This window comes from Apus apus, chromosome 8 (genome assembly GCF_020740795.1).
Source record: "Apus apus isolate bApuApu2 chromosome 8, bApuApu2.pri.cur, whole genome shotgun sequence".
NCBI lineage: Eukaryota > Metazoa > Chordata > Aves > Apodiformes > Apodidae > Apus > Apus apus.
Genome location: NC_067289.1, coordinates 25004190 through 25023056, shown reverse-complemented (window position 1 = coordinate 25023056; position 18867 = coordinate 25004190). Strand labels below are relative to the sequence as shown.

The window sequence follows — 18867 nt, the reverse complement described above, 5'->3', positions numbered from 1 at the left end:
CCCTATTTCTGTCACACTTCCCTGCCCACCCGTCAGCCGGCATCAGCCTTTCCACCCTCACAGCTCCTCAAAGTCAGGAGCGCATCTTCGGGTTGCGGTGTCACCACTCGCCAGGATCTGAGGAGAAGGCTACGTCAGGAGACAACAAAATCAATGCTCACCTGATTACAGGTATTTTTCAAAAATATTGCAGGCTCAGTGCATTCATCTTTCACGTCGGTTTTCCACTTTGGGCCAAACACCAGCAGAGCTGCTTCAGCAGCACGAAGGATCTCAGCGGAACCAAGGACCTGCTTTCCACGACTGCCATGTAAATACTCCCATGTGCTCTAATCCCACCTGTGCCATCTGGGGCACGTTTTCTATCTTTCCCCCTAAAAATATGGGATATTGAAAGAGACGTGAGGAGAGGAGGAGGGAAGAACCTTCAACTGCCTCTCACCAGGAGATGCGTAAGAGGAAGCAACCCTGGGGCCCACAGCTCTGAGAAACTTTGCCATCTAGACCAGGAGGATTTTTCCCAACACATAAGCATTTTTTTTCTCCATAATTTTCCCATGTTATGAAGAATGAAGGTGAGATCCTTATGTCTCTGGTTCTTTCAAGCTGTCTGCCTTCCAGTACCTGAAGGAGGCCTACAGGAAACCTGGAGATGGGCTTTTTGCAGCAGCATGGAGCAACCGGACGAGGGGGGACGGCTTCAAGCTGAGGGAGGGGAGATTTATTTAGATCTTAGAAATAAATTCTGGGCTGTGAGGGTGGTGAGAGCCTGGCCCAGGTTGCCCAGGGAAGCTGTGGCTGCCCCATCCCTGGCAGTGTTGAAGGGCAGGTTGGATGGGGCTTGGAGCAGCCTGGGCTGCTGGGAGGTGTCCCTGCCCATGCAGGGGTGGGATTGGGTGGGATCTGGGGTCGCTTCCAACCCCAACCATCCTGGGATTCTATGTAACCACAGTTCTTACACACACCCTGCTCTCCAGGAAACTCAGATCACACTCCCCGTGTATTTCGTTCCATTCGTTTACAGAAACCTTCCTTTGACAACCATGCCCCGCAGCAGGGTTTGCTGAGGGGCTTCTCCTTCCCAGCCAGCCCCGGGGCTGCCGCTTCCTGCCCAGGAGACACAACCCTCCTTTTCCCTTCGTGTCTAACCACTCACCCGGACTGTTCCCACTCGCAGCGCCGGGGCAGGCCAGCGGCACGCCATGAGCTGCTGGCCGGGAGGCAACTACCGCAGAGGCTGAGAAACGGGAGAGACAGACACAGAGCTGGCGAGCGCGGAGGGGCTGCGGGCGCTCCTCCCGGCCCGCAGGCGGCTCCCGCGGCGCGTCCCGCCTCCCGCCCTCGGGGCTCCCCCCCGGCCCCGCGGCCACGTTTGATGTCGGCGCAGGCCGCCGCCTCCTCCGCAGCCTCCCCGCTCGGCCAAACCCCCGCACAGCCGCTTTATGTTACTGCCATCTACCGGGGAAAGAAAAAAATAAAAATACACCCCCCACACGTTAACGACAATTCTTTTTAAAACTCGCCACAGGGGCGGGGGCCGCGGCCTGAGCTTTGCCACAGGGACCCACCCCGAGCTCCTGGCGGGAGCTGAGGCGGCGGCCGGGCCCGCACCCCCGGCACGGCCCGGGGCTCCGCGAGGGGCAGGACCGCTGCCCCGCGGTTGGCGGGGCGGGGATCGCCGGGAGCCGACGTTTCGTTCGGCAACCCCGCCCCGCCGGGCTCGTCACGGCCGCGGTGGGGCTGGGCGGGCGTCCCTGCCCGGCAGCCGGCAGCGCAGCCATGTTCGGCGGGCTGGGGCGCTGCTTCGAGGAGGATCCCTTCTTTCGGTAAGGGGTGGGGGGGCTGGTTTCTGCTCGCCGGGGCTCCCCTGAGGCTCGGGGCCGGGGGTGCGTGTGGAGGGCCCGGGGTGCAGCAGCGCTGCGGGGTGTGGGCTGCCCCGCGGGGCGCTCCGCTCTGCTGGGCGCCTGACGCCCGCGGCCCCGAGGAGCGGCCCTACAAACGGCTTCAGTTGTTGCCGGTGACTTAAAATACCCTTGTCTTGTGTCTCGCTCCCCTCTTCTGTCACGCTTGTGATCTGACCTGTCTCACAGCACAGCGAAGAACTGAATGTTGACGCCGCGGTGGCGTCTCCTGAGAAGAAACCTCCCCCTCCCTCGGTTTCAGCTTCTGATTTTGCCTTTTCTTGAGTTTCTTACGAAGTGGACAGGAAAGGCAAACTTTCTGCCTCCTTGGGCTGACATCACAGAAGGCAGAATGGTTTTGGGGTGGAAGGAGCCCGGTTGCTGCGACGGCTCAGCAGATGTGTGTGGGTTTTTTGGATTTCTGTACCTCGAGCAGGGGGTTAGTGCTTGGGTTACAGCGTGTGTTCTATGTATTCCGTTTCGAAATCAGTTTGTTTCTCCTTGGAAACTTGATTTGCCACTGGAAACTAAATCTTAGGTGTTGTGCAAATGCTCCCCAGGAGCGCTGGGGTGGCCACAATGGCTCAGGTAGCCTGGCCCCATTTTATGTCTTTTGTCCAAAACTGTACTCTGCAGTGGGTAAGAGTGAGGTTGGAGAACTCTGTGGAGCCTGAAAGATTTTATATTAAGTACCCTGTCTTTAGAAAAACTGTGTGGGGCTGGGTCAGAAGCAAAGATAAGGGGTAACGCTGGTGGGGGGTTGAGGAAGGTAAAGCATCAGGCCTTGTGATGTGGGTTTGTTGACAGTATCTCTTGGTTACAGGATACTCTAGCTGAGGTTGCGTTTGTCCCTCTTAAAGGAGCATCTATTGCTCAGCTGCAAAAGCATGTTCCCAGTGGGGGGGACAGTTTGTAGAGCTGTGCAAGACGGATTAGTACACTTGGTTTCTAGCAAAATGCGGACTGTTGTAACAGCTCGTCAGTTCTGTGCAGGATACGCTGTGCAGAAAACGTCACTCTGCAAATCCTCTGCGTGACATTCAAATAATGATGGAAATCAAGTGTTGTTAGTAGTAATTTCTAGTGCGCTTTTGAAGTATCAGTTGCCTTCCTCTTGTTTATTCACTTTGTTAATTTTTATTGTAGCCACTGATGCAGTTTAAACTCGTAGGAAAAAAAGGAAAAGAGATTGCAGAAATGAAAGGAAGGGAGAGCGTGTGAAAGAGATGAGGTTGATATGAAGGTCCATTTTCTTGGCATTGCCCTTGTAAATCTGTTTTGCATCTAGTTAAGGAAATGAGCTTATTACTTCAGATAAGATTAGTTTCCAGAATAGTGTTGTAATAAGCTTCTGTTACCTCACAAGGAGAGATTTTGACTGCTGAACTGGAAATAGTGCCTGGGTTAAAAGAAATGTCTCCATCTGTAAGCAGCTGTCCTGGGGAAGCACCAGTCAGTCAGCCAGAACTGCCCAGGCCCAGCTGAGTTTCATCCCCAACAGCCTGCACAGGTGCAGAAGTTGCCTCTTCTCTGCCAAGTGCAGTTGGCCTCTGTTTTTAATTTAATAAAGCTCAGCTTTTGTTTCATTGTTCCAGGTGTTATCCCCGCTGTGGTGCTGCAACTTCAGGCTTACATAACTTCCCGATTTAAAAACATATCTAACATGAAGTACAGTTTTGAAAAATAATAAATTTATTGTCCTAGGATGCTGCTTTTCAACTGACCAGAAACATACACAAGAGGAAGAAGTAACACTGTACTTTTACTATAACTTCATGAAAGGTTTTAGCTGGGCCATGGGGCCTGAAACTTTGGAGTTGAAGCTGGAATCATACAAGAATTTACCAAGTGAGATACATCTGGGTGAAAATCACTTGTCATGTGGTGATAGCAGCATCAGCCTTTGTAGTGCCTAATGCTGTGATTTCCAGGCTGTAGATACACTTTTTGTTCTCTTTAGTGATCCCTGGAAAGACCTGAATGTCAGGTCAAGGTCAGATTAACTACTAATTAGATAACATTTTTTAACTGCAGACCTTTTTTAACAACAAATGTCTAAACTGTTTGTCAGCATTCAGGACTTAATTTTGAAAATAACTTACAGTGTTTAACATCTCAAGGGCACAAATTCTGTGTGCAGAACCCTTATAGAACCACCCTTCTTTTTGCCCATCACTTTTATGCAAAGTGTGCAGAAATCATGTCTGTCTCATTAAAAGTATCTTCCCCCTACCCCGTATAGGAAAGGTTAGATTGGAAGTCAGATGTGATGAATAGCTATTGAACTCCACCTGTTGCTGTCCTATAAAATCTGGGATTTGAACAAAGACCTTAAGATCTTGCATCCTTTACTGGAGAGACTTTGACTTGTTTTATATATATATATATATATGTAATTTTTGTCAAGGATGACCTACTCCTTTTGTGGTTATGATTTTAAGTGTCAGTCATCAGCAATGTCAAGGTGGTAGGTGTAATTCCTTGGACACCTTGTCTTCCAGACAGATTCTCTGTTAACTTTCTGGGTTTTTTTGCCCTTCCATGAATCTGTAGTGTTTCTTTCAAGGCTTGACAACACCAGATTGTCCTTCAAATTATTAAAAAATAAACCAACCACGAACAAAACCCCACAGTTTTAGATACTGGTAAGAGTGAATGACATAGATGTAGTGGGTGGTGAATGGCCAAGAAGAGCTGGCAGAGAAATTGAACTGAGGAAAAAAGGACAATTTCACAAGGTGTGAAGTATTATTTTATGCCAGGTGAGATGTATTGCCACACCTTAGGCACACCCAATTCAACCAGGTGTTACAATCTACATTAAAGCTATGGAATCTTGTTTTGCTTATGATGTGTTTTAGGTAACTTATTTTATGAGTGCTCTACTTTTGAACTGGAAGGGCCCAGAGGGAAACTTTGTCATGTGTGAGTTACCGATGGAATACAGTTCATATTTGGGTGTTGATACCTGAAGTTTGTGGTGTCAGAACAGGTTTGATGGAAGTTTGCACGTTCTGTGGTAGTGCTGGTGTGCTTCCCTCCTCTTGGCTTCTGCAGAGACTTTTTCCATCTGCTCTTCATCCTGTGAAGAGTGAGGGGACGCTTGCTGTGTGTGAGCTGCTTATCAGCTCAGGGCTGCAGTTACAGGCAGCAGCCACGTCAGTGGGGTGGACTGGGGTCTGCTTCGTGGCAACTGGAAAACTGCTCCTGAACTGGGAAGGCTGCTTTCCTCTGGAGGGGGTTAAGCACGTGCATAGGGATGTGTTAAAAAGACCCATGTTTAAAAATTAATCTAGTGTTATCTTTGTAACCTTATTTATCTTTTACTCAAAGGGAAAAGAAACAAACAACTAAAATGCAAATTTGGCACAGGAGGAGACAGTACAAAGCCAAGAGATCAAAGTGGGAAACTAGTTTTCATGGGACTGGAGATAAGGGGTGGGAGAACATAAAAACTGCTCAGGGAACTTTCAAGGGATGATTGGGGACTGAGAAATTAACAACCTAAACCTTTTCTTCATGGAGGCATGAGATGTCTCTGGAAAGGCTGCTGTGCCCTGGAGAGCAGGAGGGCGTGAGGGGCCTGGAGTGCCAGGAAATAGATAGGAAGGAAGATGAGGTGCTGTGAGGTCCAAGTAAACATACTCGGGAATGAGTGTTATTGTTACAAAGTGGTTTTCTGCAGAATAGCAAAGAGGATAATTAGACTGGAGGGGAAGGGAGGAAACAAAGCAGGCTTTTTGTGTGAAGTCACCTGTAGCCTCAGACCACAGGCACCAGTACTGATCACATCTTGTGCTTAGGACAAAAGAATATTTCGCTCCTCTTTTGGTCTCAGCTGAAAAGATTTAGTTCTTGTTCAAATCAGAGAATGCAAAGAATTAAGTAATTAATAATGGAGAGCAGCTTCACCAGTGTTTTCCTTGTAGGCTTTGGGATTGCTGGTGGGGTTCTGCAGGTTTTTGGAAACAGGTTCAGCATTTAGAAAGAGAAGGGAAGAGGGGGGAAACTTAACAGGAAAGCACAAAAAACAGGGAGAGTCCTTTAGTAGTGAATAAATAAGGTATAGGTCAGTTGTGTAGTTCCTGGCAGAGAGTAAACATAGAGTGGAGTGAAAGGTGGCTGGAAAGGATGGAATGTTTTTGGAAAAGATGAGGAAAGAGAAAAAGCAATATGGACATGCAGAAGCATGGGAACATTGAAGGCAGCTGGGAAGACAAAGTAACTGAATCACCCAACCAACCTGTGAGATGGGAAGAAGAGTGAAGGAAGTGAGAGTTTGTGAGGAACGGGAGACTGCTCAGTTGGGTCCTGCTAACATAAAGAATTTGAGTGAAGAACCACATGGAATGATTTTTAAAAAATGAGTTTTAAACATTTCAGAGCCATTTTACACAGCTGGGAATAAAACCTGGTGACCTTCTGTGTGAAATCTCTCTCTCTCAGGGATCCTTTTGCTGCACACCATGAATACATGCGGCAGATGATGAGAAGCTTCTGTGATCCTTTTGGCCGAGACCCATTTCGCAGCATAACAGATGGTGGGGAGAGAGCAGATCGAAGAGCACGCCAGGACTCTCAGGTTGCTCCAAGAGGAAATGGCAGAGTAAGTCTTTTCTTAATCTCTAAGGATGGCTACATGGAATTTACACTTAGTGGTACTCTAGTTGGCTTCACATTTCCATTTCTGTTAAATTTGGTCCTGTGGAAGCAGGGGCTTGGCTCAGCTACTGCAGACTTGGTCAGACCATTTCATTGCTGAGAAAATGTGAATAGTATCTCTCTTGGTTCCTCAGTGGCCTCTTGTTTAAGCATTTATTACTGACAAATTTGTTTCTCTTAGGACTGGTAACAAATTGGTATGTTAGTGAATATACAAAATGGACAAATGTTTAGTTTGTTTAATTAAAAATAAATATTACATCTTAAATGTTTCTGTTGCAGAGCAGTATTAAAAATATCCAGACAGAGCCTTCTCTGAACATGTATTTCCTTTTTATGCTAAGTTTACTTTAAAAGGTACCTTGATATGTTTATGCCTTCACTCTGCACTTTAGTACCTCGTTTCTAGTTATTTATGTTAGTTTGATTTAACACAAACCTTTGTTTCAGCCACCTGAACAGTATCTACACATACTTAAAACCCTGCTTCAACTTGGCAGCTGTGGGGCTTTGCATGCTGTATTTGCTCTGATTCTTAATGTTTCCTACAGGTATAAGACTAAGAATTGAAGATCAGGGAAATTGATATGAAACCTTGAATTTCTGTGAATTACCACCTGAAACTGAGAAGTTGGCAATGAGCTATGTTTTCCATCGAGTATCTTTTAAACTCTTTGGGCATGCAGGACAATTATATCTTATGCTTCTGTAGCTAAACCTTATCTAATTGCTGTATTTAGAAAGGATATATGCTTGAAAGTGGTTCCTTTCCCTGCACCAGGCTAAATATTTTGCAGCTGAATAATCTCTTACTTTAACAAATCACATTTAATTTTAAAAAGCGGTTGGAAAACAAATCACAAGGGCTTGTGGAACTCAGCCAGATTTGGTGGTGGTTGTTCAAACCTAGATAGTTAGAGCTTAATAAAGAGAGCTGAAACAGGGACTATCACCTACAAGTCAAAAGGGTAACTGTCAGATTCTTTCCTCTGTGCTCATACATTGCCAGTTAGTTTCAAATATAGATGTTGCTGTATCTAATTGGGGCATGATCTTTCCTCTGCTGAAGCAGGTTCTTAGGCCTTGGTTCAGTAGATGCATCAAACCAGATCAGGCTTCTGTTTCTTTTAGAAAAAGAAAATGTTAAACCTTACCCTGATATCTTGGGGAGTTGTATTCCTTTTTCTTGGCAGGGAGGAATAAACGTGAGGCATAGAAAACCTTTCTCTGTGGTTACAGAAAGGAGTTAAAGATGTAAGAGTGCTGTGCTATTTTGATAAGCACAAAAGAGTTCCACACCTGCTAACATTTTTCCACTGTCTTTTGATGTGCCTCATGTTTCACCTGAGAGCTGTCGGGTGTTGCAGGAGTCTCAGCATTTACTGCTTGAGCCTTGTAGCCTCAAACTGCTTTTACTTGTTTCCCTCCAGAAATGCTTCAAGCACTTAAAACAATTGGATTGTGATGTAGGAAAAAATTGATCTCTTTACTACCATGTACATACACTTTGTTAAAATTATCCATAGTGATCCTGTAATTCTATGTTGAAGGAAACTATGGCATGTCTAGAACTGCTTTACAAGGGGTGGAATTTGCTGCAACAACTCAGTATGTCAGTATAGCATTCAAATGTGAAAGTGCTTTTCCTTTCTCAGGCAGATTTGCAGTGTCAGTTTTTAGCCTCTTGGAGGGAGGGAAGGAAGAGGAAAGATTTATGAGCAGGAGGAATGGGGTAAAACATCTTAAGAGAGAGTGTAGTTTTGTTAGGACATCTGGTTGTCCTGCATGTTAGGCAACTATTTACCAGCTTTAGTATGTATTATAAAACAGAGTTTATAAACTTTTAGCAACTAACAATTGTATTTCTGAAGATGCCCTTTTGCACTTGATATACATAGAAGAATATATATTATATTCTTCTCTGTCACTTCATATTAAAGGGAATTGCAGTCTGAAAGAGTTCATAAAGAGATTAAAGAATTAGATAATTCCTTCCTTTTGTACTTAAAGTGATTGTGAAGTGTTTGGTAATTCTGTCTAACCGGTCTTAGTTTCCTGGAAACATGGATGTGTTTTCCAGCTTTGCCCTGTCATATAGGGATATTCAATATCAGCTGGTCATACAGGAACTGCATTTGCTGGTGTTTATAGCTACATCTATTTATACAACTGCAGAAGAATACAGTTTGCTCATGGGGGATTTGTCTTTGAGTGGTTCTGTGTATGATGATAGATTTGCCTAGAACTTCTTTGCAATGACCTTTGAAACTGCTGACAAGTTAAATTCATTTTGGTTGTTGCAAGATGTATATGGATATTTCAGAGAAACATATTTTATGTTTACATTAAGCTCTTGTGCTTGGGAACAGGTCAGCTGTGCCACTTAATTTTTAAGTGCTAAAATTGTATGCCAGCTTTCTGAAATGTTATTACAGAAATTTACATTCAAGGGCCTTTTGATTGTTGATGTTAATCAGCCTCCAGTGATGGGGCTGCGTGGCCTGAGTGGAATGCAGTATTTTCAGAGGAGGGGAGACTTAAATAATTTTACTATAGAGGTTGCTATGGTATGCAACTGTTTCTCAACTTCCAGCTCTAAGTGCTTCTAGTACAGACATATGGATATGACTTGTTAAAAGTGAGGACAGCTATTGCTTTCCAATGCCATTAGTAGAAATATATTCCTTCTATACACCCAGAGACTGCTTCATATTATATTGTTGTAGCACCTTGAGTGACTCTCTTTTTCTAGTGGGGAATGCTTAATATCACCTGCTGGATATGAAAGTTGCTTCTGCCACATCTGGTCACAGGTACAATAACTAAAAGATGCTGATCCTTTTTTTTCCAGGCAACAAGCTGCTCCCTCATGCCCTTTGCAGGTTTTGGTAGAGTGGTTAGTATCCCAGGAGCCATAATCCTTGTAGCTCTGGCTGATGTGTGCATACTGTCTGCATAACTCAAGCATGGACAAAGGCTGGTCTCGATGTGCTTGCAAACTGCTTTTGTTGATGTTTAGATCTATGGAACAATATAATTCAAGAAAGAACTTTAATTACTGTTTTCCCTTACTAAATGGCAATGCAAGGGTAGGCTAAATACGCTGATACCAGGATTGGAGATGTTGCTACTTAGCAGCTGGCTTTTCTGTTCAGGGATGTGTGTGTTGGTGCTTGATCCCTGATGGATATAAATGAAATAATCCCTGGAGAAAGGCTCCAAACTTTGAATGCTGCCTGTAGATGGACACTGGTAGCTTGGGGCATGTTTGAGGGTGTGATCCTGGTCACAGCTAAGACAGTCCAGCTCCTGGAGACAGAATTTCCACTGGAACTGGGCTTGGAATGGTATTCAGCTGTAGTCTGTTGGGGATCTGGAATATCTTGTAAAGGACCTGTAAAAAGTACCTGAGGAAAAGCTTATGTTGCTCTTGGAGGTTTTTTATTCCTTTGGAAGGCTTCTAAGAGTCCTTAGGTTGAAAACTAGAAGCCTAGAAGGATGTCTCTGACTTGCAGAGCAGGTAGAAATAAACATGAGTCTTTGCATTGTTACATCCAAAAGTATTACTTGCTTAATTATCTTTTGCAGAAGCACTAATTGGCAGCCTGCTGTATGCAAAAAGTGTATTAGTTAATCAATGTTGCTCCTCTATGAACTGCACAGGCTATGCTGTTGCTCCCCCTGCCCCAATCTATGGCACGTAATTCCATCAGTACAGCTGATTACTGTGGAATGTCATTGGTCAGTGTCCAGATCTCTAACTGCAGAAGGCAGTTTTCTGGAGTTACTTAACCTTGCAATGATTTGATGCCCTAAATTGTCTATAATTATTGCCCAGAGGTGTTGATAGCCCTTCAGGTTTCAATGTTCTTGGTACTCAAGAAAAAAATCAAAGATTTTTTTATACCGGAATTTTACTTAGGTTGGTGCTTAAACTTCAGCTTTTATTTTTCAACCTTTAAATACGTAGCTACTTAAATCTAATTCTGTATTTCTAGTGGCTGGAGGACCTTGGGGTGTTAGCTACTGTGATTGGCATCCTGCTGTCCCACAGCACCTGCCTCTTGCCAAAGCTGCTGGGTTTGCCAGAGCCCCTGGGAGCTGTTTTCCCTGCTCCTCTCAGACCTGTGGACCGTGGTGGTGGTGGCACAGTGGCTTCCTGGGAAGCAGCCAGGCACATGCATGGCTAGGAGCTCTTCACCAACACGGGTGTGGGGTTTGCTCTTCACTAGAACTGCTGGTGTCAGAAACTAGGCAGCCCAGTGTTTCGTTTGAGCGGGTCCTGAGGAGAAGTTCCTAGTAGGAGAGAGGAGAGGCATGGTGGAAACCATCTGTGCCATCACCACCTGCTGCACTGGAGAGCAGCCCAGAGGAGGATGCTCATTTGGGAATCCATCACTGTCTCTTCCCAGATGGTCACTTAGAGTTCACCCCCTCCCTACGTGCTGTCTCTGTTTTTTTTGTTTCATTATTTCCCAGAGGTATCTCCCATCAGTGTGGTCATCAGCTATGGAGCCTTTTAATAAAATCCTGTGCCTGTGAAGCTGTTTTCCTATCAGTCCTTTGTGCAACCCTGGACAATCAATGAATGTTTTCTTGAATATGTCTGTAGCATCAAGTAATTCAGCTGCCATTAAAATACCAACTTATGGTTCTCTGACTTTTCCATGCTGCCTTTCTATGACTAAAGTGCAGAGGAGCAGCTTTATTTGGTGTGATGCAGGTTCAATGTGATTCCACATGATTTAAGGTATTGGTGGAATAAGGATGATTAGATCTTCAATAGTTAAGGCATGGAAGGGCATGTATTTTACAGCAGAAGCTAGTTAGGTTAGAAGGTACATGAAAATAGTTCTTGTAAATTGGCCACAATTTGAGCTTGTTTTGATATTTGAGTGTCAAATCTTCCCCTTCTGTCTCTCTGGTATCTCCAACTTAACAATCAAACACCCTATGCTGGCTTTCAGTTTTTCATTTAAGATTATGCATTTTGGCTTTTCTCTGTGAATTACAGTCCGTGAAAACCTTTCTGATGGTCTGATTTGCATTAAAAATGCATGCAAAAAAACAGCCACAGAACTTAGAGAGTCGGAAGACTCTTTTAATTTTTATGTCTTTTCTTTTATCAGGATGCAGATTTTGGGGAGCCTTTTTTTGCAATGGACAGAATGATGTCAAACATGAGGAACAGCATGCTGGAAATGCACAGAAAGTTTGTAAGTTTTAAAAAAATATGTTCTAAAATTAATTGTATTGGAGAATGACAATTGTTTAAAATAAGACTCAGAAAGTCCTGTCAAGAAAAAGGTTACTAGTCTCAAGGAGAGAATAAGAAATGTGATTTTTTAAGTTTTTCTCCCCAACTACATCATGGTTGTAATTCTCTGTGCTGTCAGTGATTATTTACCAACAACAGTACTTTAAATATCTGCTTGATTCTGTAGGGGTTAGAACTGCTGTGAGTTAATCTGGTCTCTGGCTGTTGCCAGAGCTGACACCTGCAGTGAAGGAGCAGTTTGAAGTGTTACTGGACACTCAAAACCAACCAAACGACCAGCACCTCGATGCCACCTTGCATATAGACTTTCCTCTGATGTGGTTTTCAGTGCTGTCTCTTTTTCAGAGTCTTTGAAGATAACAAATATCTATCCCAATATCATATTAAGTGTTGCTGAGTATTTCCTGTGTTTTACTGGCTTTGTGAAATGGCCTGTAACTGTTGCTGCTCAAGTCCCCTTTCACCTGAACTCTGCACACACCTCATTATATGTGCAAGACTGATGTTAGAGATTGTATTTCCATTACTAAACTCCACTATGCCAGGGCAGGTGTTTGCAGTTGCTTATTGCTGCCCATGCTTTTTATTTGTTGTTGTCCTTCCTGGCAAGGGGGAGACCTGTGGGCAGACAAGGCTGGGACAAGAGTGAGGGCCTACCAAGTGCCAAGGTCTCTTCCCAGCAGGCCAGGCCTGTGGTGCAGGGCTGAGGGTTACTTTGTCAGAGGCGTGTTCTTTTTCATAATGATAAGATAGTTGCAGAGTGTAAGAAGTACCAGAAGTACCTGTTACCCACAAGTTTTACCTTTTGTTAATAAGAAGTCTGCCTTGCTCGTAGGATGACCTGTCCGTCAATCCGGATGCACACACATTCAGCTCCTCCTCTGTGATGACATACTCCAAAAGAGGGGATGAGCCACCAAAAGTTTTCCAAGCGTCAGCTCAGACGCGCACAGCTCCAGGAGGTGTAAGTAGTCCTGAGATGCAGCAGGAAAGGGGGTTGTAATTACCAGAATCTAAGTTCATCTCTACCAAAACGCAGTTTCCTTCAGGTTCTTTTTACTGGAGATAGTTACTTTTGTAGTTCAGAAAAATTTATGTCTAAATACTGTTCTGTGTTTAAAGGCTTCTTAAGCTAAAGTGCTGTTTTCTTCCTTGTGATTTGTGTGCTTCTAAGTGTGCATCTAAATAGTCTGCTTGTCAAAGACTTGAAAGGCTGAGTGCCAGAAGAGCTGATTCTTCAAGGCAGTCTCCAGCTCCTTTCTGTTCCCTATAATTAATCCTCCTCTGGTACATTTAAAGTTCTGTCTAAAGTACAAGGTGGCAAGAGGCAGTCTGTTTCTGCAAAGCATAGCTCCCAATCACCCCCTTGACTCCAGCCCTTTGAAACCCTGAGGTAACGTTTCAGATGGAGCTGCCCTTTCATTGACTTCCTTGCAGCTGTTGCCTCTCGTTCTACTGAGAAATCTGAATTTGAAGTTGAACCCTGCAGCAAGGTTCATGAAAGACTATCTGTGAGCAGGAAAGGCTGTTGGGCATGATTGGCTGGGGGATATGTTCAAGCTCAAGCAGACACTCGGTTATCAGAAAGGTTCTAATAATATACCTATGAACACAGTGATAAGTGGTTGCCTGGGTTTTGAGCCAGTCAACAGGACAACCCAGCAGTTTGTTGTCCCTTCATGTTGAGAATATTGACATTGGCTCTTGTTGCTTCTGTTGTCAAGGAGAATGTTGAAGACTTGTCTGCATGTAGTAAATTTAGACTGGGCTTTTTTCTCCCCCCAACAGTTAATACCCAGTAATATGTACGTTACTTAAGAAGCTTTAGGTGTTCTTGCTTAATCTTCCTGTCAGCAAAAAGAAAATAGACTTGATCTCTGCTTTGGTGGTGTATTTTCAGCCAACACTGTAATCGAGACAACTGGAAAAGCCTATAAAGCCTCACTTATTTTCAAAAGAAAGAAATTATACCTTTGGGAAGAAGATTGGATTTTTAAAAACTTTTTAAACTTCTTTTTTTTGGTTGGAAGGACACTTACTTCCCTTTTTTTTTGTGCAGGTTAAGGAGACCAGAAAAGCACTTAGGGATTCTGAAAGTGGACTGGAGAAAATGGCTATTGGTCATCATATTAATGATCGTGCTCATGTCATTAAAAAATCAAAGAACCACAAGACTGGGGATGAAGAAATGAACCAAGAATTTGTCAACCTGGATGAAAGTATGTCCGTTTGTGCTGTTCTCCAATGGGCTTTACTCTGTTGTCTCACATACCAGTTTTGAAGTCCCAGCTTGAGTTCTCTTAAAAGGGACTGTTTTTCAGACAAACTGAAAGTCTACACATTGAATTGTTGCCATAAATTTGGACAACCTAAGTTAAAGTAACCAGTTAGACTTGAAAATGTTGTGTTTTAAGGCAGTTGGTACTGTTGGCTTGTACAGTAGCTGCTCATCTTTGACGGTGCTTTTAGTGATATTTTGAACAGAATTTTGCTGTTTACTGTGTGTTTGTGGCTAATAGGAAATAGTTATTGAAGATGTGTGGTTAACACATGCATGTGCTTTTACGACAAAGTGACTTTCAGGTTGTTTTATATTCCAAGCATAAGCCTGTGGGCAGGAAGCTTCACTTGTCTTTACCAAGCCCCTAGAAATAGCTTGCAGGCCATGTGGAGAGTCATGAATGGCACGTTTAAAAATACTGTTCAAAAAACCTAATGTTCATTACATGTTTTTTCCTATCTTGTTTGCACTTATTAAAAATGAGAAGTAAACTTTAACTCTTTTTCAGCTGATGCCCAGACTTTCAATGAAGAGTGGCAGAAAGAGATTATGAGGTTCAAGCCATCTAGAACTAGAAGCACTTTAGAAGCTCCCAAGTACAGAAGTATTCATCACATACCCAAGGAAAATGAAGGAAGAAGGTAAAAGTAGTTTCCCAGCAGAACAAGGCAACCCTAGAGTGAAAACTCCCTTCTGAAGCAATGTGTTCATGAACAACCAGTGCTTACTGGAGAGAAGTCTGAGGAGAAATAGCAGATTTTATTCCTCCTTTTCTCCTGACGTCACAACAGTGTTAAGGCAGTATTTTGTTAACTGCGTTTTGAAGACATTCAGTATTTTTGTCTTGGAAAATTACTTAATGGACTGATGGGCTAAAATGGTGTGTGTTTTTTCTGGAGAAATGTGCCAGTGCTTTTAGCTCCACCATGTACAAATGCTGCAGCTGCCCCTGCAGTCATTAAGTGGGGTTAGTTGCATGCAGGTGTAACTGTTAGTGAGGGCAAGGCTGATCTGTTCTCTTGGGTGAAAGGAACACCTTCCACAAAGCTGGAGACAGACACACTCCTCTCTTCAGAGTTAGATTTCAAATGAGACCAATTCTAATCCTAACTGTGTAGGAATGAGACTTTATCTGTAAATGCACAGGCTGCTCTCTGCCAAGCTCCAGGTGTTTTCCTCTCTGCTGATCCAGTGTCAGTGGAAGCTGCGATTCCTTCATCAGTTGTGTGTTTGGTAGAGAATGCTACAACCTGTGAACTACACAGAGCCCTCTGCCACCTCTGCTGTTCTCCTGGTTTTTTACAGAGATTTGGTACATTTGGTTTAGTTTTCAAACTAAGCTGTTTGTTCTCAGTGAGAGCATGAGGTAAGAAAACAGCCCACCTCTGTGCTGGGAGCAATGAAGGAGTTCTGGAGGGACAGTCTTACAACTAAAATAACTGTACCTCCACAGAGGTGATTAACAAACACTGCCTTCTCTCCCTCCCATACTGTATGGTCATTATGATTTTTGTTTTCTGTTTGTTTCAGAGAGAAACCACATGCAGCTGTGAGTTTCAGGGAGCCCAGAGAGAATCTCAGTGTGAAAGGAACACAAGTTCGCATCAAAAGCAGCAAAAAATAAATAAAATTGCCTCCATTCTCCATGTGAATGGAGTTTCTTCAGAGAAGATAGTGGTGCTGCATTGCTTATGTTCATATAAGTATACACATATTGACCAATCTCTGTTTTTTGTTGCAGTAAGTATTAGTGTGCCTTGCTCCTCTGATCTATTGACAACCAAATGTTCTTTAAAACTTCGGATCCTTGGTTAAACCATCTAGTTTTGGTACATTTAAAAAAAAAAATCCTAAAAGCACTTTAATGGATTAACACTAATTCTCTTAAAAAAAAATTAATACTTTTGACTTGCCATTTTGTTTTCTACTACAACTGCACCAATCTCTCACATTTTATTAAGCCTGGTAATGAAACTTACTTTTTTCCACACTCTATAACTTGCATAGAAAGTAAATGATCTTTATTTTGTGTGGCTGAAATAGTTATTGGTTTTCTAGGTGATAGAGCAATTTGAATACACTGTAGCCACTATATATAAATATATAAAGTGTTGTAAATCGTTAGAGAATCCCCAGATTCACTTGGATTTAACAGGGGAAAAAAAGTGAGAGGAATACTGAAATGTCAAATACTTCAAGTAACTTTTAGTTTCTTAGTGTTCTTATGTCCATAAGCTGTTCTTGCATCTCATTTTCTGTGCCTAGACTGTGAGTTTTGTATCTCTGATCCTTGGTACGTGTCCTTTCGAGGCGGCCTGTTCATTTGCTTTCTTTAAGATCTCAATAGTAGCTTTTTTTATTGTTCTGCAATAATACCCCTGTGTCCTCACAAATGCAGCTGTAACTGTTAGTTACTCATGAGACAAATGTGGGACTTGGTTGAGTAGGCACCAGTTTAACTGGGTAAATGAATGATTACACCTTTGCTTCTGTCCTAAAAAGCTAAAAGGGCTCTTCCTGCAGGAAACCATTTCCCCCTCAGTATTCCTTTGCATCCTGTGTTAGTGGATGTAGAATGATCCTAAATCCAACAGTTGGTCTCCCTTGGTGTTGTTACTGTGGGTTAAGGAGTCTGTTGCTGTAGAGAAGATCTAGTTGTGTGACAGCCAGCAGGAAGGGTCTTTGTATGACAAGTGTGGAGCTGGCATGGTGCTGTGTGATGCAGAATTGATCCCCATGTGGTAGCATAGATAATTTCTGTAGACTACATTACAGCATTAGCACTGCAGCAGATTATTTCAAGGCTAAAACATACAGCCTTAAAAAAAAAAGTATTATTTATATGATAAAATTGTTTTAGTAAGCTAGGATTAATGTTTGTTTGGCCAAAAAGGAAGTGGCCTTTAAATCATATTTAATCTTTCTGCAGATTCCCCAGATTATTTAATTCTATGTTCATTCATGTGCAAAAAGAATAAAAAATACTTACGTTGAACTCTGATAAGGGAAAGACAAGTGTTTATTTGTTGGGATAGCACAATGGTCTACTCCTGTTATTGGAGCAAATGTGTAGTGCCTATAAGTTTGTGCTATGGAACCATTCTTCAAAAAGTCAAGGTAGGTGGGTGGGTAAGGGGTTGAAACAGAGCCAAGCCTGGCAAAGGGTGTCTGCCAGAACCCTGAACCTCCAGGGTGCTTTTACTCTCCTTAAAAAGTAAGAGTACAACTCTAGAGCCTGGTCTTCCCTACCCTGAAGACAACATCAGTTTTGCAGTTAATGGCATTGAGACTCTAAGGCTGTGGAGGCATTTCCCAGGTATGTCACTTAAATTTCCCAGTAATAAACAGCAGAAAAGTTTTTTGTTTTCAGAATAAATCTTTGATTTGAGAGATGCTATTATCTAGCAGAAAATAGCATTGATTTGACAACTTGTAGTTTTGTCTATGCTTTACTGAGGTATGAAAACACCTGATGCATATATGTAATAAGTAAACCAAGTACATACTGTTGTTTTAAAATTATAGTGGAAAGAGGCTAATATTCACTACAAGTTACCTTGTTATGCAAAACAGTGTTCTAAACTGTAATACAAAAGAAGTTGTTCTATATAGAAACATCTGAAACGGTAATTCTTCATTAAAGTTATTTATTATTTACAGTTTGGCTGGGTTTACACCACACAGTGCCTTGTGCATGGCTGGCTGGGGCTGCTGTGAAGCATCCTGAGGTGTGACCCCACCAGCAGTGCAGCCAGGGGACACAGCTGCCCTCCCCCTGCAGGGGGAAATCCTGCCTGCACCACACACAGCTGGCTAGGAGGAAACGTGGGAGATGGCCAGGCTGTTCTCCTGGAGTCTTCTCTGGTAGGATCATCAGCATGGTTAGAGTTGGAAGGGACCTTAAAGATCATCTAGATCCAGCCCCCCTGCATGGGCAGGGACACCTCCCACCTCACCAGGTCACTCCAAGCCCCATCCACCAGAACAGTCTTGCCTAACACTGGGATGTGTTTGGTTGGTTTAAGTAGATTTGAGAATACAGGTGCATGCTGTAGCTTCCTTGAGCTACGACCTGAATCTTAGCCTGCCATCTGTTGGACAGCTGTCAGCGGGGAGAAGTTCTTCTTCATTGTGGTGTTCAAAAGAGGGAAATCACAGAGTAACTGCCCCAGATCCACGGGGATGTTCTGTGTGTAGCTCTGATGCTGACAGAATCGACATGTCCTTGTTACAGCACAACATTCAAAGCCTTATAAATGGGTCCCTGTGCTCCACACAGCAGGAGTTCCACGCTCCCTTTCTCAGGCTGTGCCCCGTGCTTGCTCCCTGGGCGAGGAGACCAGCCCTTTGGTTGCTCCTAATGAGTGAGCCTGCCCCTGATCCTGCAGTCACCCCGCACTTCATGCCACCTTGCTTCAGCCTGGCTCTCCTTGTAACATCAGCTCATCTTTCCCTGCAGTTCCAGCGTGGCTTTGATGGCTCCGTGTCCCCCGTCACTTCAGCCACATAAATCCTGGTCACCGCCTCAAGGTCACTAATTAACCGGGGTCAGGCCCAAGGAATCCTTAGGAATTTTCTCCCCATTCCAGTGTTCCCCAGAGGGGACCTGGGAGTGCCGGTTGACAGCTGGTTGGACACGAGCCAGCAGTGTGCCCAGGTGGCCTCAAGGCCCCTGGCGTCCTGGCTTGTGCCAGGAATGGTGTGGCCAGCAGGAGCAGGGACGTGATTCTCCCTCTACGCAGCAC

General features: G+C 43.8%; 2 protein-coding genes across 3 annotated transcripts in view; both read left to right on the top strand.

Annotated features, from left to right (window-relative positions):
- The window catches only part of GFM1 (G elongation factor mitochondrial 1), a 116567-nt gene that overhangs the window by 75836 nt on the left and 21864 nt on the right, over positions 1-18867 (top strand). The window lies entirely within an intron of this gene.
- On the top strand, positions 1588-17781 carry MLF1 (myeloid leukemia factor 1). 2 transcript variants are annotated; one of them, XM_051626768.1, is made up of 8 exons: positions 1588-1826; positions 6348-6507; positions 9415-9459; positions 11693-11779; positions 12677-12805; positions 13901-14060; positions 14631-14763; positions 15653-17781. In XM_051626768.1, exons 1-8 carry the CDS (start codon positions 1780-1782, stop codon positions 15744-15746), a joined length of 855 nt encoding a protein of 284 aa, XP_051482728.1. In that variant the 5' UTR covers positions 1588-1779; the 3' UTR covers positions 15747-17781. The 2 variants fall into 2 exon arrangements, with proteins under 2 accessions (XP_051482728.1, XP_051482729.1); XM_051626769.1 differs by lacking the exon at positions 9415-9459 and having other exon boundaries at positions 1589-1826.

Coding starts and splice junctions, on each gene's coding strand:
- MLF1 (XM_051626768.1), top strand. CDS start 1,780: ATGTTCGGCGGGCTGGGGCGCTGCTTCGAGGAGGATCCCTTCTTTCG. Junction 12,806..13,900: donor CGCGCACAGCTCCAGGAGGT/GTAAGTAGTCCT, acceptor TTTTTTGTGCAG/GTTAAGGAGACCAGAAAAGC. Junction 14,764..15,652: donor AAGGAAAATGAAGGAAGAAG/GTAAAAGTAGTT, acceptor TGTTTGTTTCAG/AGAGAAACCACATGCAGCTG.